The 25,519-nt window shown below is 40.2% G+C and overlaps 1 protein-coding gene across 6 annotated transcripts in view; it reads left to right on the top strand.

Annotated features, from left to right (window-relative positions):
• The window catches only part of LOC139749533 (major facilitator superfamily domain-containing protein 6-like), a 93,757-nt gene extending 69,389 nt beyond the window's left edge, over nucleotides 1-24,368 (top strand). For all 6 annotated transcript variants that reach the window (XM_071663510.1, XM_071663508.1, XM_071663509.1 and 3 more), the window contains 3 exons: nucleotides 2,052-2,418; nucleotides 2,544-2,693; nucleotides 16,208-24,368. In XM_071663510.1, the coding sequence (XP_071519611.1) occupies nucleotides 2,052-2,418; nucleotides 2,544-2,693; nucleotides 16,208-16,287 (597 nt within the window). In that variant the 3' untranslated portion in view covers nucleotides 16,288-24,368. The remainder of the gene's footprint in view (nucleotides 1-2,051; nucleotides 2,419-2,543; nucleotides 2,694-16,207) is intronic.
• The last annotated feature ends 1,151 nt before the right edge of the window (nucleotides 24,369-25,519 follow it).

Genomic DNA, 25,519 nt, shown 5'->3' with positions numbered 1-25,519 from the left:
TTCTTCATCTATGTAGCATCACCACACAAATGCAGAAAATAATGAACTTGTATGAAAAAAGCACACACACACACACACACACACACACACACACACACACATTTTTGTATCCCCTTATGAAGTGATCATTACATGAAAGTGCACATGGGAACTTATGATGGATGTCTCACTTTCTTCACGGTTATCAACGAATACTAGATCACATGTACCACTGTGAACTATTGAAATATAGGTAGAGGATGTTTGGATCAGGTGTCTGCTTTGAAGAATGTGTGTCAGAAATACTTAGAGAAACAGATGGATTTGTAGCATCAATGGATCTGTAGAAGACATATGACAGGGTGGATAAAGATGCTTTGTGGAAGGTCTTAAGAGTATATGGTATGGGAGGTAAGCAGCTAGAAATAGAGAAGTTTTTATTAAGGGTGCAAGTCATGTGTATGAGTGGGAAGAGATGAGAGTGATTGGTTCCCAGTGAAGGTCGGTCTGTGGCAGGGGTGTGTGATGTCTCCATGGTTGTTTTATTTGTTTATGGTTGGGGTAGTTAGGGAGGTAAATGCAAGTGTTTTGGGGAGAGGGACAAGTATGCAGTCTGTTGGGGCTTGAGAGGGCCTGGGAAGCGAGTCCGTTGTTGTTCGCCAATGATACAGCACTGGTGGTTGATCCGAGTGTGGAACTGCAGAAATTGGTGACTTGAGTTTGGAAAAGTGAGTGAAAGGAGAAAGTTGAGAGTAAATGTGAGTAAGAGCAAGGTTATTAGGTTCAGCAGGGTTTAGGGACAAGTTGATTGGGTTGTGTTTGAATGGTTAAAAATTGGATAAAGTGAAGTTCTTTAGATATCTGGGAGTGGACTTAATAGTGAATGGAACCATAGAAGTGGAAATGAGTCATAGGGTGGGTAAGGGGGTGAAGGTTCTGGGAGCGATGAAGAATGTGTGGAAAGAGAGAATGTTATCTTGGAGAGCAAAAATGAGTATGTTTAAAGAAATATTAGTTCCAACAATATTTTGTGGTTGTGGGGCATGGGCTGTAGATAGGGTTGTGCAGAGGGGTGGATGTGTGCTGAGGAGGGTTAATGTAACAATGTGAATAAGTTTTGAAGTTGTTTCAGCATAGTGCACTAAAAAGTGCAAGATTAAGCTGTGGCCTGAGTATCAAGTAAGGGACCACTGTACAAGTTTAATCATTTATCTTATCTGTACCGAATTACTAATTAGATTATCAGTATCATGTTTTATGATATGGAATGTGTCTTTTCTTGCTATAATAAGTGTCATTCATTTATAATTTTTTCACAGTGGCAAAACAATAAAAATGTAAATTTACCAGCTGTGCCAGTCAAACTTTGCGTTGTCCAGGTCAGGCAGGTGCTGGCAACACTGCCTCCAGTTTTGCTTTAAAAAAAATCTGCTATATCTTGGCCATCTGTTTGATGCTGCAAATATCAGTTTCCATAAAATCACTCTCCATGTGATATGAAGACATCATTTTCATGTGATTTAGGGTCATCTTCTGGGTCCTCAAAATCCAACTAAAATCTGCTCAGTATCCTTTCTAGAAATCTCAAAAATGTATTCTCTTTTGCATGGTTGAACAATAAATGACTGTGGAGAGAAATTATCTTGCACTTCCATCTCAACCACCACCCAGTTTTGGTACTCAACCTTGAAATTCAGCTGCGAAACTCAGTCCATAAATATCATCCAGAGGCAGTGCTCTGCTGGCATGAATATCTACCTAGAGGCATTAAGGGCTTAACATTGCCAGAAATTGCTTGCTAATGATAACTACCAAGGTAGTAGACACATTCAGGCCATTATGTCTACTGTTACCTATTTTCTTTGCTTTCTCTGTTTCCTTGTATTCTCTTCATTGCCTAGACCTGTAAGTACATAGGAATTGAAGCAAATCTTTTGAAAATAGTTGCCATTCTTCTTTCTTATGATCATATCATAAGAAAATGTTTTGACCCTGAAATGAAAAAAAGCATTTCATTAACCTCTTTTTTTACATTTTAGATTTGCATTGTAGCATTCATCTCTCTTTGACAGCTGATGTTTGTGGAAGATGTTGCATTCCAGTGGGACTGTCAATTTGAATCTCTAAAATTACTACAAGGATTGATATTGGGTGTACAGTGCTTTTTAGGAGAACTGCCATTCTTCTTCCTGTCTGGATGGCTTATCAAGAAACTGAAACATGCCAGTGCCATATCCCTCACCATAACAGTCTTAGGCTTTCGGTTTATAATCTACTACTTTATCACTAACCCCTGGTTTTTTCTGCCCATGGAAGTGCTGAATGGAATTACATTTGGACTTTTCTATGCCACAATGACCTCATATGCCAGTCTCGTTGCACCACCTGGAACAGAAGCAACAATGCAGGGTATTTTTGGAGCAGCATTTGAAGGCATTGGTAAGAGTTGGTTAATGATGATTATGTAATGTATCAATATCAGACAGTATTTGACTTGTCACTTATGGCCATTATTGTTGCTGTTAGTATGATAGAATTTTAATGCTTTCCAATATTCTTTCCAGGTTTTTCTATTGGTGGATTTGCAGGAGGTTTTCTGTTCTTAGAATTAGGTGGTGCAGAGATGTTTCTCTGCATAGGAGTATTCAATTTGATTTTCACCTCTATTCATATTTTCCTGGTTAGCAGATTCAGATCAGAGTACATCATAACAGGTACGTACAGTCAGTATGATAAGTATCATTTACCTTACCATGTGTAACATTTTGAAACACAAGATGAAGATTTTTCTTATATATTCTGGTTTAAAATGCGAGATTTTTATATTTATTTTATTATCATATTTTGTCGGTCTCCTGCGTTAGCAAGGTAGCGCAAGGAAACAGACAAGAGGATGGCCCAACCCACCCACATACACATGTATATACATAAACACCACATACGCACATATATATTTATTTCATTATGCTTTGTCACTGTCTCTCACGTTAGTGAGGTAGCGCAAGGAAACAGACGAAAGAATGGCCCAACCCACCCAATACGCATGTGTACACATACACGTACACACATACATATACATACCTATACATTTCAATTTTTTTTTTTTTTTTTTTTTTTTTTTTTTTTTTTTTTTACTATTCGTCATTTCCTGCGTTAGCAAGGTAGCGTTAAGAACAGAGGACTGGGCCTCTGAGGGAATATCCTCACCTGGCCTCGTTCTCTGTTCCTTCTTTTGGAAAATTAAAAAAAAAAAACGAGAGGGGAGGATTTCCAGCCCCCCGCTCCCTCCCCTTTTAGTCGCCTTCTACGACAAGCAGGGAATACGTGGGAAGTATTCTTTCTCCCCTATCCCCAGGGATATGTATATGTATATGTATCATTTACATAATTTTTACAGGCTGATTTTATACACATCATAAACAGTACATGGGATTTTACATATCATTTACACACACACACACACAATATTATTCATGTGAACAGATGAAAAATCTGTACTTTCATCAAAAATATAAACACTAATACAGAGGATTGTTGCTATTCTAAAAATGACCACACCATTTAGCAAGTACATGTGGCGACCGACCATGTTAATGCAGTTATTCTCTTTTTGACAATTGATGGGAACCTGTAATGTATAAAAAAATTTCCAGCTGTGTTGTTAGTCTGCTTGTGACATTTCTAGGTAAGAAATGGAATCATACATCGTGGGAATTTAAAGGGCAGGTGAACCTTTATACCTCATGTGAAGCACACAGCAGTGTCCACAGTGATGTGAGGCACAAAGCAATACATGTAATCCCTACTCGATGTTGGTGATGTGTTCCTAGAGACTACAACATGGCAGAAACACTGGACAGCAAACCTCATTTTATCAAGGGATTCAAAGGGTTAATGGGGGACTGCATTCCTGTGGGGTGATATCTCAACCTAATCTGCATACTAAAACATGATTGAAATGCCCGAAAACATACAATAAAATGCAAGTACATTTAATCTAATTATCTAAATAAAAAATACTTGCTTCAAATACCATACAGTGTTAAAATAATACTTGAAGTTGTTCTGGATCTCGAACAGTAGGAAGAAGTTCTGACCATGTCAACATGTCAATCTGATTCAAAAGCCATAATATGTCTAATCTTAAATCTGTATCTGATGCTCTTCCTGCTTCTCTTCTTCCCAGAAGAACAAGACTCATTGGATACTTTTTTCACGAAGTGTTACAACAAAATATACGATGTAAACATTCTAGGTTGTATGCCCACCATAACACATGTGAGTCAGACTGTCAGCAGCTGGGATGCGCTGAAGTGCCAGAAACAATCTTTTTAAAGTGATCACATGCTAGAGCCATAAATTGAGGTGCTATTTTCTTTCTTTCTTTTCAATGTATATATATATATATATATATATTTTTTTTTTTTATACTTTGTCGCTGTCTCCCGCGTTTGCGAGGTAGCGCAAGGAAACAGACGAAAGAAATGGCCCAACCCCCCCCCATACACATGTACATACACACGTCCACACACGCAAATATACATACCTACACAGCTTTCCATGGTTTACCCCAGACGCTTCACATGCCTTGATTCAATCCACTGACAGCACGTCAACCCCTGTATACCACATCGCTCCAATTCACTCTATTCCTTGCCCTCCTTTCACCCTCCTGCATGTTCAGGCCCCGATCACACAAAATCTTTTTCACTCCATCTTTCCACCTCCAATTTGGTCTCCCTCTTCTCCTCGTTCCCTCCACCTCCGACACATATATCCTCTTGGTCAATCTTTCCTCACTCATTCTCTCCATGTGCCCAAACCATTTCAAAACACCCTCTTCTGCTCTCTCAACCACGCTCTTTTTATTTCCACACATCTCTCTTACCCTTACGTTACTTACTCGATCAAACCACCTCACACCACACATTGTCCTCAAACATCTCATTTCCAGCACATCCATCCTCCTGCGCACATCTCTATCCATAGCCCACGCCTCGCAACCATACAACATTGTTGGAACCACTATTCCTTCAAACATACCCATTTTTGCTTTCCGAGATAATGTTCTCGACTTCCACACATTCTTCAAGGCTCCCAAAATTTTTGCCCCCTCCCCCACCCTATGATCCACTTCCGCTTCCATGGTTCCATCCGCTGACAGATCCACTCCCAGATATCTAAAACACTTCACTTCCTCCAGTTTTTCTCCATTCAAACTCACCTCCCAATTGACTTGACCCTCACCCCTACTGTACCTAATAACCTTGCTCTTATTCACATTTACTCTTAACTTTCTTCTTCCACACACTTTACCAAACTCAGTCACCAGCTTCTGCAGTTTCTCACATGAATCAGCCACCAGCGCTGTATCATCAGCGAACAACAACTGACTCACTTCCCAAGCTCTCTCATCCCCAACAGACTTCATACTTGCCCCTCTTTCCAGGACTCTTGCATTTACCTCCCTAACAACCCCATCCATAAACAAATTAAACAACCATGGAGACATCACACACCCCTGCCGCAAACCTACATTCACTGAGAACCAATCACTTTCCTCTCTTCCTACACGTACACATGCCTTACATCCTCGATAAAAACTTTTCACTGCTTCTAACAACTGTGTGTATATATATATATATATATATATATATATATATATATATATATAAGAATATATATATATATATATATATATATATATATATATATATATATATATATATATATATATATACACACGTATACATATATACTTATGTACATAATTCATACTTGCTGCCTTTGTTCATTCCTGTCACCACCCCAATACACATGAAATGACAACCCCCTCCCCCCCCGCATGCGCTCGAAGTAGCGCTAGGAAAAGACAACAAAGGCCACATTCGTTCACACTCAGTCTCTAGCTGTCATGTATAATGGACCAAAACCACAGCTCCCTTCCCACATCCAAGTCCCACAAAACTTTCCATGGTTTACATACGCACATATACATACCTATACATTTCAACGTATGCATACATATGCATACACAGACATATACATATATACACTTGTACATGTTCATACTTGCTGCCTTCCTCCATTCCTATCGCCACCCTACCGCACAGAAAATAGCACACACCCTCCCCCTTGTGAGGTAGCGCTAAGAAAAGACAAAACAGGCCACATTCGTTCACACTCAGTCTCTAGCTGTCATGTGTAATGCACTGAAACTACAGCTCCCTTTCCACATCCAGGCCCCACAAAACTTTCCGTGGTTTACCTCAGATGCTTCACATGCCCTGATTCAATCCATTGACAGCACGTTGACCCCAGTATACCACATCATTCCAATTCTCTCTATTCCATGCATGCCTTTCACCCTCCTGTATGTTCAGGTCCCAATCGCTCAAAATCCTTTTCATTCCATCCTTCCACTTCCAATTTGGTTTCCTGCTTCTCATTCCTTCTACTTCTGACACATATATCTTCTTTGTCAACCTTTCCTCACTCATTTTCTCCATGTGACCAAACCATTTCAACACACCCTCTTCTGCTCTCTTAACCACATGAATATACGTATGTGAGTAGGAGAGATGGTCAGTGGGCATTATAAGATTACGTATTAATTAATAGGCTTGTAAAAGAGAGAGTTTTGGATGAAAATGTGCTGAGAGGGGCAGCTGATGGGATGTCTGATCACTGTGTTGTGGAGGTGAAGGTGAAGATTTGTAGAGGTTTTCAGAAAAGAAGAGAGGATGTCAAGGAGGAGAGAGTGGTGAGAGTAAGTGAGCTTGGAAAGGAGATATGTGTGAAGTAATACCAGGAGAGATTGAGTGGAGAATGGCAAAAGGTTAGAGCAAATGAAGTGAGGGGAGTGGATGAGGAATGGGGGGTATTTAGAGAAGCAGTGGTTGCATGTACAAGAGATGTATGTGGTAAAAGAGAGATAGGAAGATTAGAGGGGATAGCAAGTGGTAGGATGAAGAAAAGTTGTTAGTGAAAGAGAAAAGAAAAGCATTTGGATGATATTTACAAGGAAGGAGTGCATATGACTGGGAGATGTATAAGAGAAAGTGGCAGGAGGTCAAGAGGAAGGTTCAAGGGTTGACAAAGAAGGCAAATGAGTGTTGGGGTGAAAGAGTAAAAAGATGTTTTGGATGGAGGTAAATAATGTGCAGAAGCTGGTGACTGAGTTTGGTAAAGTGTGTGGAAGAAGAAAGTTAAGAGTAAATGTGAATAAGAGCAAGGTTATTAGGTACAGTAGGGTTGAGGGTCAAGTCAATTGGGAGGTGAGTTTGAATGGAGAAAAACTGGAGGAAGTGAAGTGTTTTAGATATCTGGGAGTGGATCTGGCAGCGGATGGAACCATGGAAGCGGAAGTGGATCATAGGGTGGGGGAGGGGGCGAAAATTCTGGGAGCCTTGAAGAATGTGTGGAAGTCGAGAACATTATCTCGGAAAGCAAAAATGGGTATGTTTGAAGGAATAGTGGTTCCAACAATGTTGTATGGTTGCGAGGCGTGGGCTATGGATAGAGTTGTGCGCAGGAGGATGGATGTGCTGGAAATGAGATGTTTGAGGACAATGTGTGGTGTGAGGTGGTTTGATCGAGTGAGTAACGTAAGGGTAAGAGAGATGTGTGGAAATAAAAAGAGCGTGGTTGAGAGAGCAGAAGAGGGTGTTTTGAAGTGGTTTGGGCACATGGAGAGGAATGAGTGAGGAAAGATTGACCAAGAGGATATATGTGTCGGAGGTGGAGGGAGCAAGGAGAAGAGGGAGACCAAATTGGAGGTGGAAAGATGGAGTGAAAAAGATTTTGTGTGATCGGGGCCTGAACATGCAGGAGGGTGAAAGGAGGGCAAGGAATAGAGTGAATTGGAGCGATGTGGTATACCGGGGTTGACATGCTGTCAGTGGATTGAATCAAGGCATGTGAAGCGTCTGGGGTAAACCATGGAAAGCTGTGTAGGTATGTATATTTGCGTGTGTGGACGTATGTATATACATGTGTATGGGGGGGGGGTTGGGCCATTCCTTTCGTCTGTTTCCTTGCGCTACCTCGCAAACGCGGGAGACAGCGACAAAGTATAAAAAAAAAAAAAAAAAAAAGAGAACAAATGGGAACATCAGTGAAGGGGGCAAAAGGGGAAGTTATAACAGGTAGTGATTGAGTGAGGATTTTGAGGGAATGTTGAATGTGTTTGAAGATAAGAGTGACAGATGTAGGGTATTTTGGTTAGGGGTGGACGAAGTGAAAGAGTTAGGGAGAGTGATTTAGTGAAGAGAGAAAAGGTGGTGAAAGCCTTGTGGAAGATGAAATCTGGCAAGGCGGCCGGTCTGGATGGTACTACCATTGAATTTATTAAGAAAGGGGTGACTATGTTGTTGATTGGTTAGTAAGGATATTCATTGTATGTATGGATCATGGCGAAGTGCAGGAGAATTGCTAAAATGCATGTATAGTACCGTTGTACAAAGGTAAAGGGGATAAAGATGAGTGTTCAAACTACAGAGCCATAAGTTTGTTGAGTATTTCTGGAAAATTGTATGGGAGGGCATCAATTGAGAGGGTGAAGGCATGTACAGAGCATCAGATTGGGGAGGAGCAGTGTGGTTTCAGAAGTAGTAGAGGATGTGTGGATCAGGTGTTTACTTTGAAAAATCTATGTGAGAAATACATAGAAAATCAGATGGATATGTATGTGGCATTTATGCATCTGTAGAAGGCATATGATAGGGTTGATAGAGATGCTTTGTGGAAGGCCTCAAGAATATATGGTATGGGAGGTAAGCTGCTAGAAGCAGAGAAGTTTTTATCAAGGGTGTAAGGCATGTGTGCAAGTAGGAAGAGAGTAGTCATTGGTTCCCAGTGAAGGTCAGTCTGTGGCAGGGGTTTGATATTGTTTAGTTTGTTAATGGATGGGATGGTTAGGGAGATAAATGCAAGAGTTTTGGAGATAAGGGCGAGTATGATGGGTGTTAGGGATGAGAGGGCCTGGGAAGTGAGTTGATTGTTGTTAGACAGTGATACAGCACTGGTGGTTTATTTGAATGAGAAACTGCAGAAGTTGGTGACTGAGTTTAGTAAAGAGTGTGAAATGAGAAAGTTGAAAGTAAATGTGAATAAGAGCAAGGTTGTTAGGTTCAGCAGGGTTAAGGGATAAGTAAGTTGAAATGTAAGTTTGAATGGAGAAAAATTGGAGGAAGTGAAGTGTTTAGATATCTGGGAGGGACTTGGCAGCAAATGGAACCTTGGAAGTGGAAGTGAGTCATAGGATGGGGGAGGGGGTGAAGGTTTTGGAGCGATGAAGAATGTGTGGAAAGGGAGATTGTTATCTCGGAGAGTACAATTGGTTCTGTTGAAGAAACAATGGTTCCAAAAATATCATATGGTTGTGAGGCATATTCTATAGATAGGGTTGTATGGAGGAGGATGGATGTGTTGGAAATGAAATGTTTGAGGACAATATGTGGTATGAGGTGGTTTGATCAAGTAAGTAATGTAAGGGTAAGAGATGTGTGGTAATAAAAAGAGTGTGGTTGAGAGAGCAGAAGAGGTTGTGTTGAAATGGTTTGGACATAAGGAATGAATGAGTGAGGAAGGGTTGACAAAGAGGATATACATGTCAAAGTTGGAGGGAACAAGGAGAAACAGGAGACCAAATTGAAGATGGAAGGATGGAGAGAAAAGGATTTTGATGGATTGGGGCCTGAATATGCAGGAGGGTGAAAGACATGCACGTAATAGAGTGAATTGGAAAGATGTAATATACTGGTGTTGACATGGTGTCAGTGGACTGAACCAGGGCAAGTGAAACATTTGGGGTAAACCATGGAAAGGTCTGTGGGGCCTGGATATAGATGGGGAGCTGTACATGTGTATATATGTATATGTCTGTATGTATATATATGTATATGTGCATATGTGGGTGTTTTTGTATATACATGTGTATGTGGGTGGGTTGGGCCATTCTTTCGTGTTTCCTTGCGCTACCTTGCTAACACAGGAGACCGACAAAATATGATAAAAAAGATAATATATATGTATGTTTTATTTTTTTTATTATACTTTGTCGCTGTCTCCCACGTTTGCGAGGTAGCGCAAGGAAACAGACGAAAGAAATGGGCCCCCCCCCCCCATACACATGTATATACATACGTCCACACACGCAAATATACATACCTACACAGCTTTCCATGGTTTACCCCAGACGCCTTGATTCAATCCACTGACAGCACATCAACCCCGGTATACCACATCGCTCCAATTCACTCTATTCCTTGCCCTCCTTTCACCCTCCTGCATGTTCAGGCCCCGATCACACAAAATCTTTTTCACTCCATCTTTCCACCTCCAATTTGGTCTCCCTCTTCTCCTCGTTCCCTCCACCTCCGACACATATATCCTCTTGGTCAATCTTTCCTCACTCATTCTCTCCATGTGCCCAAACCACTTCAAAACACCCTCTTCTGCTCTCTCAACCACGCTCTTTTTATTTCCACACATCTCTCTTTCCCTTACGTTACTCACTCGATCAAACCACCTCACACCACACATTGTCCTCAAACATCTCATTTCCAGCACATCCATCCTCCTGCGCACAACTCTATCCATAGCCCACGCCTCGCAACCATACAACATTGTTGGAACCACTATTCCTTCAAACATACCCATTTTTGCTTTCCGAGATAATGTTCTCGACTTCCACACATTCTTCAAGGCCCCCAGAATTTTCGCCCCCTCCCCCACCCTATGATCCACTTCCGCTTCCATGGTTCCATCCGCTGCCAGATCCACTCCCAGATATCTAAAACACTTCACTTCCTCCAGTTTTTCTCCATTCAAACTCACCTCCCAATTGACTTGACCCTCAACCCTACTGTACATATGTATGTATATGTACATTTACTTTCTATGTGTGGATATGAGTGGATGGGTCTTTCTTCATCTGTTTCCTGGCGCTTCCTCAATGACACAGGAAGCAGTAATCAAGTATGATAAATGAGAATATAAGTATTCTGGTTTTCATCATTTGTTGGTATGTGTGCTCTCCCAGTTTCACAGTGACATTACCAAGATAGGAAACTGTTGGGTGCAAGAGAACTTCATGATTGGAATTATAAGATACTTCTATATGCCTATCCTTTGCTCTCAGTTATGGAATATGGCCATTAGATCTAAGCTTATCCCGTGAAGTCCTATGGGAGTGTGCCTTTGAGCTACCTCTGATATTTTCTTGCCTGTTTCAACTGTCTAAAATCCCAAACTTTTCCATCTTCTTGGAAACATGCCATAATGTAGCCCATTCATAACAAAGGATGTTGCTCTAACCCTTCTGACTGTCACCCCACTGATCTTATCCCTGCTACTTCAGAGTATTTGAAACTCTCTTTAAGTCTCACATTCTTGAACACTTAGAATCATTGGAATAGTTAGATTGTTGAATTTTCTTCCTTCATCTTTTCCTCTTCATATTCCCCTTCTACCTTTTAGTAATTTCTACAAGTACCTGCACATCCGTGATTAATTTCTAAGTTCTTTAGCTCTTACTTTTTTTTTTCCATCTAGAATGGCCTTTGATTGGGGCATGTTATATTCTGCATCATGTCAGACACGAAAAAATAAAACTCTCATACTGTGGGCATTGGTCAAGTTAAACCATAATTTGAATTCAGATTATTCTCTTTAATACTTTTTAACCAAAGTCATGAATTTATACCTAATTAGATTATGCTGTACTATTTATCCAGAAAGCTTGGGACCAAAGGAGACCTGGATTTCAGGATTTTCCAGTTTTCTGGAACACGGACTGATATATATATATATATATATATATATATATATATATATATATATATATTTTTATTTTTTTTATTATACTTTGTCGCTGTCTCCCGCGTTTGCGAGGTAGCGCAAGGAAACAGACGAAAGAAATGGCCCACCCCCCCCCCCCCCCCCCCCATACACATGTATATACATACGTCCACACACGCAAATATACATACCTACACAGCTTTCCATGGTTTACCCCAGACGCTTCACATGCCTTGATTCAATCCACTGACAGCACGTCAACCCCTGTATACCACATCGCTCCAATTCACTCTATTCCTTGCCCTCCTTTCACCCTCCTGCATGTTCAGGCCCCGATCACACAAAATCCTTTTCACTCCATCTTTCCACCTCCAATTTGGTCTCCCTCTTCTCCTCGTTCCCTCCACCTCCGACACATATATCCTCTTGGTCAATCTTTCCTCACTCATTCTCTCCATGTGCCCAAACCATTTCAAAACACCCTCTTCTGCTCTCTCAACCACGCTCTTTTTATTTCCACACATCTCTCTTACCCTTACGTTACTTACTCGATCAAACCACCTCACACCACACATTGTCCTCAAACATCTCATTTCCAGCACATCCATCCTCCTGCGCACAACTCTATCCATAGCCCACGCCTCGCAACCATACAACATTGTTGGAACCACTATTCCTTCAAACATACCCATTTTTGCTTTCCGAGATAATGTTCTCGACTTCCACACATTTTTCAAGGCTCCCAAAATTTTCGCCCCCTCCCCCACCCTATGATCCACTTCCGCTTCCATGGTTCCATCCGCTGACAGATCCACTCCCAGATATCTAAAACACTTCACTTCCTCCAGTTTTTCTCCATTCAAACTCACCTCCCAATTGACTTGACCCTCAACCCTACTGTACCTAATAACCTTGCTCTTATTCACATTTACTCTTAACTTTCTTCTTTCACACACTTTACCAAACTCCGTCACCAGCTTCTGCAGTTTCTCACATGAATCCGCCACCAGCGCTGTATCATCAGCGAACAACAACTGACTCACTTCCCAAGCTCTCTCATCCCCAACAGACTTCATATATATATATATATATATATTTTATCGAGGATGTAAGGCATGTGTACGTGTAGGAAGAGAGGAAAGTGATTGGTTCTCAGTGAATGTAGGTTTGCGGCAGGGGTGTGTGATGTCTCCATGGTTGTTTAATTTGTTTATGGATGGGGTTGTAAGGGAGGTAAATGCAAGAGTCCAGACAGTGACAAAGTATAAAAAAAAAAAAAAAAAAAAAAAAAAAAAAATATATATATATATATATATATATATATATATATATATATATATATATATATATATATATATATATATATATATATATATATTTTTGTTTTTGTTTTTTTTGCCGGTCTCCCGCGTTTGCGAGGTAGCGCAAGGAAACAGACGAAAGAAATGGCCCAACCCACCCCCATACACATGTATATACATACGTCCACACACGCAAATATACATACCTACACAGCTTTCCATGGTTTACCCCAAACGCTTCACATGCCCTGATTCAATCCACTGACAGCACGTCAACCCCGGTATACCACATCGATCCAATTCACTCTATTCCTTGCCCTCCTTTCACCCTCCTGCATGTTCAGGCCCCAATCACACAAAATCTTTTTCACTCCATCTTTCCACCTCCAATTTGGTCTCCCACTTCTCCTCGTTCCCTCCACCTCCGACACATATATCCTCTTGGTCAATCTTTCCTCACTCATTCTCTCCATGTGCCCAAACCATTTCAAAACACCCTCTTCTGCTCTCTCAACCATGCTCTTTTTATTTCCACACATCTCTCTTACCCTTACGTTACTTACTCGATCAAACCACCTCACACCACACATTGTCCTCAAACATCTCATTTCCAGCACATCCATCCTCCTGCACACAACTCTATCCATAGCCCACGCCTCGCAACCATACAACATTGTTGGAACCACTATTCCTTCAAACATACCCATTTTTGCTTTCCGAGATAATGTTCTCGACTTCCACACATTCTTCAAGGGTCCCAGGATTTTCGCCCCCTCCCCCACCCTATGATCCACTTCCGCTTCCATGGTTCCATCCGCTGCCAGATCCACTCCCAGATATCTAAAACACTTTACTTCCTCCAGTTTTTCTCCATTCAAACTTACCTCCCAATTGACTTGACCCTCAACCCTACTGTACCTAATAACCTTGCTCTTATTCACATTTACTCTTAACTTTCTTCTTTCACACACTTTACCAAACTCAGTCACCAGCTTCTGCAGTTTCTCACATGAATCAGCCACCAGCGCTGTATCATCAGCGAACAACAACTGACTCACTTCCCAAGCTCTCTCATCCCCAACAGACTTCATACTTGCCCCTTGACTAATATATGTGTAAAATAAAAGAAATAAACAATGAAATGTAAAGAATGAAATTGTATTGAAGAGATACAGATTGATAACCTTCTAAAACAGGGTCTGTGTGATCATTATTAATTCACTTTATGTTCTTAAGATGTAGAATAATGTGTGAAATATGGAATTAGAAATTTAGAATATACGATGAAAAGTGAATGAAGGAAAGTAAAGAATAAATCTGTTTTTACCACATGGCTAAAACTTAATCCCCTTCAAAAACAGGGTTTGGGTAATCAATATCAATTTACTAATCTTTATTTGAAGACAATTCAACATCTGGGGTGACAGGTACAGGGAGAGAAGAAGCACAGGTATTGGAAGTCAAAGATTGAGGCTTAAGCTGAACTTCACTCGAGAGTTTCTTATTGATCTTTGCAGAGTCTTTTGTTTCATATATTTTGGTTTTTCTTTGATTGAAACCACTTGTATCTTATAAATCGACATTATATGCTGCTCACTGATTAAGATCTTTTGCTCCAGTCCCTGAATCAGTTCCTTAGTCGGACTGATGCACCTATCTGGACACTCTTTCTTCTTTCAGTGCACTGGCCTCACCTTCTTCATCACTTTCATCTGATTTGTTCTTATTAGCATTCACTACTGTATCTACAATTTCACTGTCAATAAGATGGAGCACAACTGGAGTGTCATCGCCAATGTTTATACACTCCTGTATATCCTTTGAATCCTTACACCCTGCTGGTGCTGGCTCATCTGGTGTTACGTTCATTATCCGTGATATGTAACACCAGAATAAAGCAGTTTCATCTGCATTGTACATCTGTTCAGCTAATAGTCCGTCATCTGAAATCAGTTTAGCAAATTCATCTAAATACTCCTCTACAACTTCATGGTTTAAAGAAGCCTTTTCTCCACATACCTTCAGTTTGCAAAAGCCATGTCATTGTTTAAGTCTTTGGAACCACCCAGCAGAATATTCACATGGAGTTGTCAAATTTAATTCTTGAAGAAAACATTTAGCTTTGGCCATTATAATGGAACTATCAAGTGGAAACTTTTCACTCTGACACTGCCTAATTCATTCAAGCAACACTCTGTCCACATCTACACTCTTTGACAGGTGTAAAGTTTTTTATTTGTCCATTTATTTAGGCACATCACTGTCACCTGACATTTAAGTATTTGTTCCCTCTGTTTTTTGATATCATAGATAGTAGATAAACCCATACTATACTCCTCACTCAAATGCCACACAGAAGCACCTTTATTGAATTTCTTCAGTAACTCTACTTTCTTTGATGTACTGAGCTCAATATGTTTCCTTTTCAGTTGTTGCCTTTCTGCTGGCCTCTTAGACATTGTATTTAATGAAAATTATGATAAACTGGGACAAATAATCATAAATTTGTAGAGGACAGGTGTTCACAGCAGCTGTCCTGCTTGAACTGCCATGCAGTGGGTACACCAGACCAAATCAAAACAGCAGCCAAGGGACAAACTACTATGAAGCCCACCACATTCAAAATTAACAACTTTCAAAATTATCATTTTCTGGAATCCGGATGAATGGTTCGGTACCTTAACTACATGGATCTATTTGGTGTAGCAGTTAGTGTTGCTGACCATGATGCATTCTTGGGGCACCAGGGGTTGAGTGCTTGGGCTCTTAATTCTGTTTGTGGTGGTCAGTCCACAGTCCACCCAGCTGTTGATAATTCAGTTTATAGCTTACTGCTAGTGAGATCTAGCAATCACATTTCTGGATTGATAAAAGTTATAGATTGACTTATCTTTTCCTTCATTGAAAGAGCATCTTCCATGAAAATATTTTAAAGGATAATGTGAAATTAGCTTGAAGATAGTATGAAAATTTTCTTACGATATTTTACTTCTGTACCTGAATGACAGCTGTTGAGAAGATTGTGTGTGTCTTAAGATTCACATTATGAAAATTTTGATTTAACATGTTATTAAACAAACTTTTATTTTCTTGTAATTTCTATTAATTATGTGCTCTTTATCTAGATTACAGCTCCTTTTCTGATGGCTACAATGACAGCATGAGACCAGATGTAGCCTGTGATGCAGACTCAGAAGACTTTTGAATAAATGCATTTTCCTAACATGAAATACTGATTAAGATTTAAGCATCAAATGTGCCTGAGAGTAAGAGGTGAAAGTACTTTCACACCAGTAAATTTTGATTTTCATAGATATTCATATTTGGCTGAACAGTAGGTTTTACATAAAACTTGTTCTTGTTCGAAGTAAGACTTACATTCATTCAATCTGAACTCTTAATGAACGGTATCTTAATATTATTCCTCAAGATGAAGCTTATATGTCAATATAAGAAAAAATTTACTTTTGTATTAATGAATATTTCCTTTCCATAAAAGAGGTTAATAAGGTTTAAGCCTTACAACCTTACCTCTTACTGGACTGTAGCTATACCAGTGATATATATCATGTTAGGGAGACTTTAGCAGTAGTTGCACAGATTGTCTCTTTCCACCCATATTTGAATTTGATGGCACCCTTTATCAGTATGTTATGCCTCATGTCACAAGCAACTGTAATTAGCATTAGGAAAAATGCTTAACTTATGGTTACCCATATAGCGCAGTGTCATACCATGTCTCAGAGGACCTTAGAGTTGCTTGTATGGGTCACCTTTTCTCACCATCAATTGAAAGATACGCTTTTTTGGTATGTATAGGTGCCATATGTATCAAGCAAATAAAATTAGCACTGAGAAAGAATCTTAGTGTTGTAAATAGCCATATAGCATGATGGGGAAATCATGGCCCTGGTGTTTGCCCCACATGAGCTTGTGGCTGATTAGCAGTCCATAGGGCATTATAGTGATAATGATTCTACAGATGTTTAACTTGTAACCCTGGGAAAAGCTCTCTGTGTGTCACTTATTCAATGATTGTGCAGGGAAAAAATAAAGATGTATCGAGTCAGCGAAAAGCAACAAAGATGTTACCAGACTCCACTTGCCCAAGGTTATACTAAGAGTGGAAAATCACCTTTGGTGAGACTGTATCACTGGGAGTAAAGTCTTTTCAAAGAACTTCTCACTCCCAAGGAGTCTACATTCCATGCTATTGGAAATGGTGCAGCCTTGGGCTGCAGGGGCCTTTAGAAAGATGTCCTGGGTAACACCAAGACTATTTCATAGAAAGTAGAGTTTGGGTGATAATTAATGAAATCAAAAAGTCAGCAAAGACATGAAGAGCAAAGCTTGCATGTCAAACAAAATCTAATTTTTTTTTTTTTTTTTTTTTTTTTTTTTTTTTTTTTTTGCTGTCTCCCGCGTTTGCGAGGTAGCACAAGGAAACAGACAAAAGAAATGGCCCAACCCACCCCCATACACGTGTATATACATACGTCCACACACGCAAATATACATACCTACACAGCTTTCCATGGTTTACCCCAGACGCTTCACATGCCCTGATTCAATCCACTGACAGCACGTCAACCCCGGTATACCACATCGATCCAATTCACTCTATTTCTTGCCCTCCTTTCACCCTCCTGCATGTTCAGGCCCCGATCACACAAAATCTTTTTCATTCCATCTTTCCACCTCCAATTTGGTCTCCCACTTCTCCTCGTTCCCTCCACCTCTGACACATATATCCTCTTGGTCAATCTTTCCTCACTCATTCTCTCCATGTGCCCAAACCATTTCAAAACACCCTCTTCTGCTCTCTCAACCACGCTCTTTTTATTTCCACACGTCTCTCTTACCCTTACGTTACTTACTTGATCAAACCACCTCACACCACACATTGTCCTCAAACATCTCATTTCCAGCACATCCATCCTCCTGCGCACAACTCTATCCATAGCTCACGCCTCGCAACCATACAACATTGTTGGAATCACTATTCCTTCAAACATACCCATTTTTGCTTTTAAAGATAATGTTCTCGACTTCCACACATTCCTCAAGGCTCCCAGAATTTTCGCCCCCTCCCCCACCCTATGATTCACTTCCGCTTCCATGGTTCCATCCACTGCCAGATCCACTCCCAGATATCTAAAACACTTTACTTCCTCCAGTTTTTCTCCATTCAAACTTACCTTCCAATTGACTTGACCCTCAACCCTACTGTACCTAATAACCTTGCTCTTATTCACATTTACTCTTAACTTTCTTCTTTCACACACTTTACCAAACTCAGTCACCAGCTTCTGCAGTTTCTCACATGAATCAGCCACCAGGGCTGTATCATCAGCGTACAACAACTGACTCACTTCCCAAGCTCTCTCATCCCCAACAGACTTCATACTTGCCCCTCTTTCCAAAACTCTTGCATTCACCTCCCTAACATACATAAATATGGGTGATTTAACTTATTATCCCTTTTACTTGTCCTTGATAATCCCTATTGGTGAATAATGCAGACATTTTTTTTTTATTTTCCAATAAACCCTGGTCCTAGGGCTCCCCATAGATTTCCAGGCTTGGTCCTTTAGGGGTTAATGTAGGCTGTAGGTTAACTTAAAGCATACTGGAGACTTAATGTATACCTAGTCACATATCTAAAAATATTTACAAATGCTATCAGGGATATTACTGATGTATATTCCAGTTGCATTTTGTAACTTCTGTAAGTGAGGATAATGCTACTATGTTTCTGTTGTGATGACTATTAGGCCTTATTTCAAAAACACCCCAGATGTTTGGAAAAACGCTGGTTTTGAAACATACTTATATTTCTTAGACCCCATTAAAACCACAAAACTAAACAATATCAATAGTTTGGTATTATGTACATTGCCCAAATTTCTTCATGGTAAAAGAAAAGTTTTCTTAGATGAAAGATGAGTGATACTGAATAAACTTATTATTCCTGAGTTGCTAGACACTATCCAGGGGTTTAACTGGAGACTGTGTCCAATAAGTGGAAAAGGAGAGGGAATAGATACCTTTTTTTGAAGAATCATCATTTGCTTACTAATTAGATTTCAGACATTTCTTTAAAGTGGAAATCCAATTGGTTTGGATGGCAGATATTGTACTGCATTACACTATTTATTGGTATAGTATATTTTCATTTGTTCTATTGTATAAAGGCAAAGGGGACAGAGGTGAGTGTTTGAATTGCAGATGTATAAGTTTGTTGAGCATTGTTTGAATTACAAATGTGTAGGCTTCTTGAGTGTACCTTGTTATTTTAGTATAGGAGAGTGGTGATCAAGAAGATGGAGGCATGCATGATCAAGAAGATGGAGGCATGCACTGAGCTTTAGACTGAGGATGAACATTGTGGTTTCAGGAGTGGTAGAGGATGTGTGGATCAAGTGTTGGCTTTGAAGAATGTGAGAAATACATAGAGGAACAGAAGGCTTTGTGTGTTGCATTTATGGATCTGGAGAAAGCATATGATAAGGTTGATAGAGATGCTCTATGGAGGTTGTTATGAATATATGGTGTGGGAGGAAAGCTATTAGAGGCAGTGTAAAAGTTTTTATCAAGAGAGTAAGTCGTGTACAAGTAGATAGAGAGGAGGGTAAGTGGTTCAAGGTGAAGGTGGGTCTGTGGTAAGGATGTATGATATCACCATGGCTGTTTAATCTGTTTTTGGATGGGATAGTAAGGGGCATGAATGCAAGGGTTCTCAAGAAAGAAGCTGGTTTGTAGTCTGCTGAGAGTGTATACAGTGGTGGTGAGGTGGATGGATGGTGTAAATGGGAGCTACAAAGTGAGTCATTGCTGTCTGCTGATGAAATGGTGTTGTTGGCAGATTCAAGTAAGAAATTGAAAAATATAATGTCTAAGATAGGAAGAACATCAAAGGAGAAAGTTGAGAGTAAATGTGAATAAAAGCAAGGTTATTAAGTTTAGCAGTGATAAGAGATGGGTTGTTGTTGTTCGCTGATGATACAGCGCTGGTGGCTGATTCATGTTAGAAACTGCAGAAGCTGGTGACTGAGTTTGGTAAAGTGTGTGAAAGAAGAAAGTTAAGAGTAAATGTGAATAAGAGCAAGGTTATTAGGTACAGTAGGGTTGAGGGTCAAGTCAACTGGGAGGTAAGTTTGAATGGAGAAAAACTGGAGGAAGTAAAAGTGTTTTAGATATCTGGGAGTGGATCTGGCAGCAGATGGAACCATGGAAGCGGAAGTGAATCATAGGGTGGGGGAGGGGGCTAAAATCCTGGGAGCCTTGAAGAATGTGTGGAAGTCGAGAACATTATCTTTAAAAGCAAAAATGGGTATGTTTCAAGGAAAGTGGTTCCAACAATGTTGTATGGTTGCGAGGCGTGGGCTGTGGATAGAGTTGTGCGCAGGAGGGTGGATGTGCTGGAAATGAGATGTTTGAGGACAATATGTGGTGTTAGGTGGTTTGATCGAGTAAGTAATGTAAGGGTAAGAGAGATGTGTGGAAATAAAAAGAGCATGGTTGAGAGAGCAGAAGAGGGTGTTTTGAAATGGTTTTGGCACATGGAGAGAATGAGTGAGGAAAGATTGACCAAGAGGATATATGTGTCGGAGGTGGAGGGAATGAGGAGAAGTGGGAGACCAAATTGGAGGTGGAAAGATGGAGTGAAAAAGATTTTGAGTGATCGGGGCCTGAACATGCAGGAGGCTGAAAGGCGGGCAAGGAATAGAGAGAATTGGATTGATGTGGTATACCGGGGTAGACGTGCTGTCAATGGATTGAATCAGGGCATGTGAAGCGTCTGGGGTAAACCATGGAAAGTTCTGTGGGGCCTGGATGTGGAAAGGGAGCTGTGGTTTCGGGCATTATTACATGACAGCTAGAGACTGAGTGTGAACAAATGGGGCCTTTGTTGTCTTTTCCTAGCGCTACCTCGCACACATGAGGGGGGAGGGGGATGTTATTCCATGTGTGGCGAGATGGCGATGGGAATGAATAAAGGCAGTGTGAATTGTGTGCATGTGTATATATGTATGTGTCTGTGTGTATGTATATATGTGTACATTGAGATGTATGGGTATGTATATTTGCGTGTGTGGACGTGTATGTATATACATGTGTATGTGGGTGGGTTGGGCCATTTCTTTCGTCTGTAGCCTTGCGCTACCTCGCAAACACGGGAGACAGCGACAAAGCAAAATAAATAAATAATAAGAGATGGGTAATTTGGAGTGTGAATTTGAATGGACAAAGTGGAGCATCTTAGGCATCTGGGAGTGGATACAACAGTGAGTGGAACCATGGGAGCTGAAGTAAACCATAGGATAGATTGTAGGGCAAAGATCTTGGGCACATTGGGAAATATATGGAAAGAAAGATCACTGTCTATAAAGGCAAAAATTGGTATGTTTGATAGTATGGTAGTCTCATCGATGTTGTATGGATGCAAGGTGTGGGCCTTAAACAAAAATGTAAAGAGTAGTGAGGATATGTTAGAAATGAAATTTTTGAGGACAGTATGTGCAGTATCTGACATAAAGGAGAGTTGATGGAATAATAAATGATAGGGTAAGAAAGAGTTGTGATAGTAAGAGGAGTATGTATGAGAGCTGAAGAGGTTTGCTGAGATGGTTTGAACAAATGGAAAGGATGAGTGAAGAATGGATGATTAAGAGGATATAAATTTCTGAGGTGGAAAGAGCAAGGAAAGGAGGGGAACCAAAGAGGAAGTGGAAGGATGGAGTGAAAGATGGTTCTAGGGCCCAGGGCCTGAACATGAAGGATGCAGGGCATGAAAAGGATTGAGTGAACTTGAGCTTATGATTTAAAGGGGACAATGTGCTGTCAGTGGGCAGAACCAGAGGATATGTGGCAGTTGGGGGAAACATGGATAGGTCTGTGGAACCTTGTTTGTGGATAGGAGGTGCAGGCTTCGATGTATCATACGTGGCAACTAGAGGGTGGATTTGAGTGAATGAGGCCATTTGCTTGTCATATCCCTAGCACTACCTTGGAAATAATGAGCATGTATAGAAAAAAAAGGTAAAATTTATATGTATATATATTTATTCATTATTATACATAAGTGCTGTTTCCCGCTTCAGCGAGGTAGCACCAGGAAACAGACTAAGAATGGCCCATCCACTCATCTAGATATATCTACATAAACACCCATACACACACATATACATGCATATACATATCAACATATACATACATACAAATGTACATATTCGTACTTGCTTGCCTTCTTCCATTTCTGTTGCTACCCCATCCCACAGGAAACAGCATCGCTACCCCCCGCTTCAGCGAGGTAGCGCCAGGGAAACAGACAAAAAAGGCCACATTCATTCACACTCAGTCTCTAGCTGGCATGTGTAATGCACCGAAAGCACAGCTTCCTGTCCACATCCAGGCCCCACAGACCTTTCCATGGTTTTACTTAATCACTGTTTCCTGCGAGGGAGCACCAGGAAACAGACGAAGTATGGCCCATCCAATCATTTACACATATTTATACATAAACACCCATACACGCACATATGCATAAACATATCAACATATACATACATACACATACACAGACAGACATATACACATGTACATAATCATGCTTGCCTTCATCCATTCCTGGCTCCACACTGCCCCATAGGAAACAGCATTGCCATTCCTTATGTCAGTGAGGTAGTGCCAGGAAACAGACAAAGAAAGGCCACATCTGTTCACATCCATACATGAGCTGTTATGTGCAATGCACCAAAACCACAGCCCCCTATCCATATCCAGGCCCCACAGACCTTTCCGTGATTTACTCCGAACATTTTAACATTTCACATGCCCTGGTTCACTCCAATGATGGCACGTTGACTCCTGTAAATCACATCATTCCAATTCACTTTATCCTGTGCATGCCTTTTGCCTTTCTGCATGTTCAGGCCCTGATTGCTCAAAAAAATTTTCACTATCCTTCCATCTCTGATTCGATCTACCCATTCTCCTTGTTTCCTCCATCTTACACATATATCCTCTTTGTTGACCTCTCCTTGCTCATTCTCTCCATATATCCAAAGCATTCCAGCAAACCCTCTTCAGAATTCTGAACCACACTATTTTTTATTACCTTACCCATTCTGTATCCTTTGATTACTTACTCAAACTGTTATACACTACTCATTGTCCTTAAACATATACTTTCCAACACATCCACCCTCATCCTCTCATCCTTCTCTAAAGCCCATGCCTTGCATCCAAATAACATTATTAGGACTACTGTACCTTCACACATGCCCATTTTTGACCTACCAGACGACCTCTCTTTCCACAGATTCTTCAGCACTCCTAGAACCCTCTCTCCTTTACTCACCCTATGACTTACTTCTGCTTCCAAGGTTCCATTCGCCACCATGTCCATTCCCAGTACTTGTTCATCATTCTCAAGTTAGAGAGATATCATCAGGGTTCCCTGGGTGTAATTTTAAATAAGATAGATACTATAAATGTATTTGTAAATACTTTCTTTTTTCTTTCATACTATCCGCCATTTCCCGCATTAGCGAGGTAGTTTTAAGAACAGAGGACTGGGCCTTTGAGGAATATCCTCACTGGCCCCTGTCTCTGTTCCTTCCTTTGGAAAATAAAAAAAAAAAAAAACGAGAGGGGAGGATTGCCAGCCACCTGCTCCCTTCCCTTTTAGTCACCTTCTTCAACATGCAGGGAATACGTGGGAAGTATTCTTTCTCCCCTATCCCCAGGGATAATTTGTAAATACATGTATGCATATACATAGTCATGTGGTGGATCTCATCATCATATAGATTGTTTGTGTCAGTGTTTGTTTATGTAGTGTATCCTTTGTTAGATATGATGACCCTCTTGTTATGGTTTGATTCTCTGATGTTTTGCCATAGATGGTAACAGGATTTCTTATTTCAATGTTTGGAGTGTATGTTTTATTATTGATATCAGTGGCATAGAATACACTAATGTCTGAAGATATGTTTGATATTGGATGTCTGTTGGATTTTGTATTCCTTTTTTATTCCTAGTTAAACATGAAAATGTTTCCATTTCTATGGATATGAGATATTGCTCTTTTGTAAATGATATTTGTATTACATTGGTAATCCATATATTATGATCACTATATTTGCTATCAAAAGTATAAACATGTTAAATTTTGCAAGCAAACTATTATGCATTTTCTATATTTTTCTTTGCTATGATATGTATGAAGGTTTGTATAATACCATTTCTTTGTTTAAGTTGAACAAGAAATACAGTCAAGGATATGTGTTTTTTATTTTTATGGGTTCTTCCAAATTCACAAGTTAATTCATTAGCACCACTATCTTTGTTTATTCATGCATCCATGCCCCAAGTTGATATTTCGACAGTTTAAATTTTATGTCTAATTTTCTTCACGCTTGATCTTGCCATTTCTCGCATTAGCAACAGGAACAGATGAAGTAATGCCACATCTGCTAACATCCATTCTCGAGCTGTTTTGTGTAATGCATTGAAAACAGAGTTCCCTATCTTACAACCATGCCTCACCGACCTTTCCAGATTTACCCCAGAGGCTTCACATGCCTTGGTTCAGTACATTGACATTGCATTGACCCCGGTATACTACATTGTTTCAATTCACTTTATTCCATGCAGGCCATTCACCCTCTTGCATGTTCAGGCCCTGGTTGCTCAAAATATTGTCCATTCCATTCTCCCATCTCCAGTTTGATCTCCCTATTATCCTCCTTGTCAAACTTTCCTCACTTATTTGCTCAATATATCCACTCTGTGTCAACTTTTCCTGACTCATTCTCTCCATAGGTCCAAACCATTTCAGCACACCTTCATATCTCTCAACTGCACTTTTTATTACCACACATCTCTGTTACACTTTCATTACTCAACCAAACCATCTAATACAACATATTGTCCTGAAACATTTCCTTTCTGACACATCCATCCTCTTCCGCACAGCCTTATCTAAAGCCCGTACCTTGTATCCTTATAATATTGTTGGGACTACTAAACCTTCAAACATACCTATTTTTGCTATCCCAGATAACAATCTCTTTCCACTCATTCTTCAGCACTCACAGAACATTTACACCCTCACCCACCCTATGACTCATGCTTCACTTCCTCCAGTTTTTCTCCATTCAAACTCACACCCCAACCCTGCTGAACCAAATAACCTTGCTTTTATTTTCATTTACTTATCATTTTTTCCTTTCACATTATCTTCCAAACTTTTCCAACTTCTTCAGTTTCTCTCTTGAATCCACCACCAGTGCTGTATCATCAACAAACAACAGCTGACTCACTTCCCAGGCCCTTTCATCCCCCACAGACAACATACTTGCCCCTCTCTCCAAGATTCTTGCATTTACTTCCCTCACTACCCCATCCATAAATAAATCAAACAACCATGG

Source organism: Panulirus ornatus, chromosome 7, assembly GCF_036320965.1.
Source record: "Panulirus ornatus isolate Po-2019 chromosome 7, ASM3632096v1, whole genome shotgun sequence".
Classification (NCBI taxonomy): domain Eukaryota; kingdom Metazoa; phylum Arthropoda; class Malacostraca; order Decapoda; family Palinuridae; genus Panulirus; species Panulirus ornatus.
Note: the sequence above shows the minus strand (reverse complement) of the source record. Positions and strands in the feature narration are given on the sequence as shown.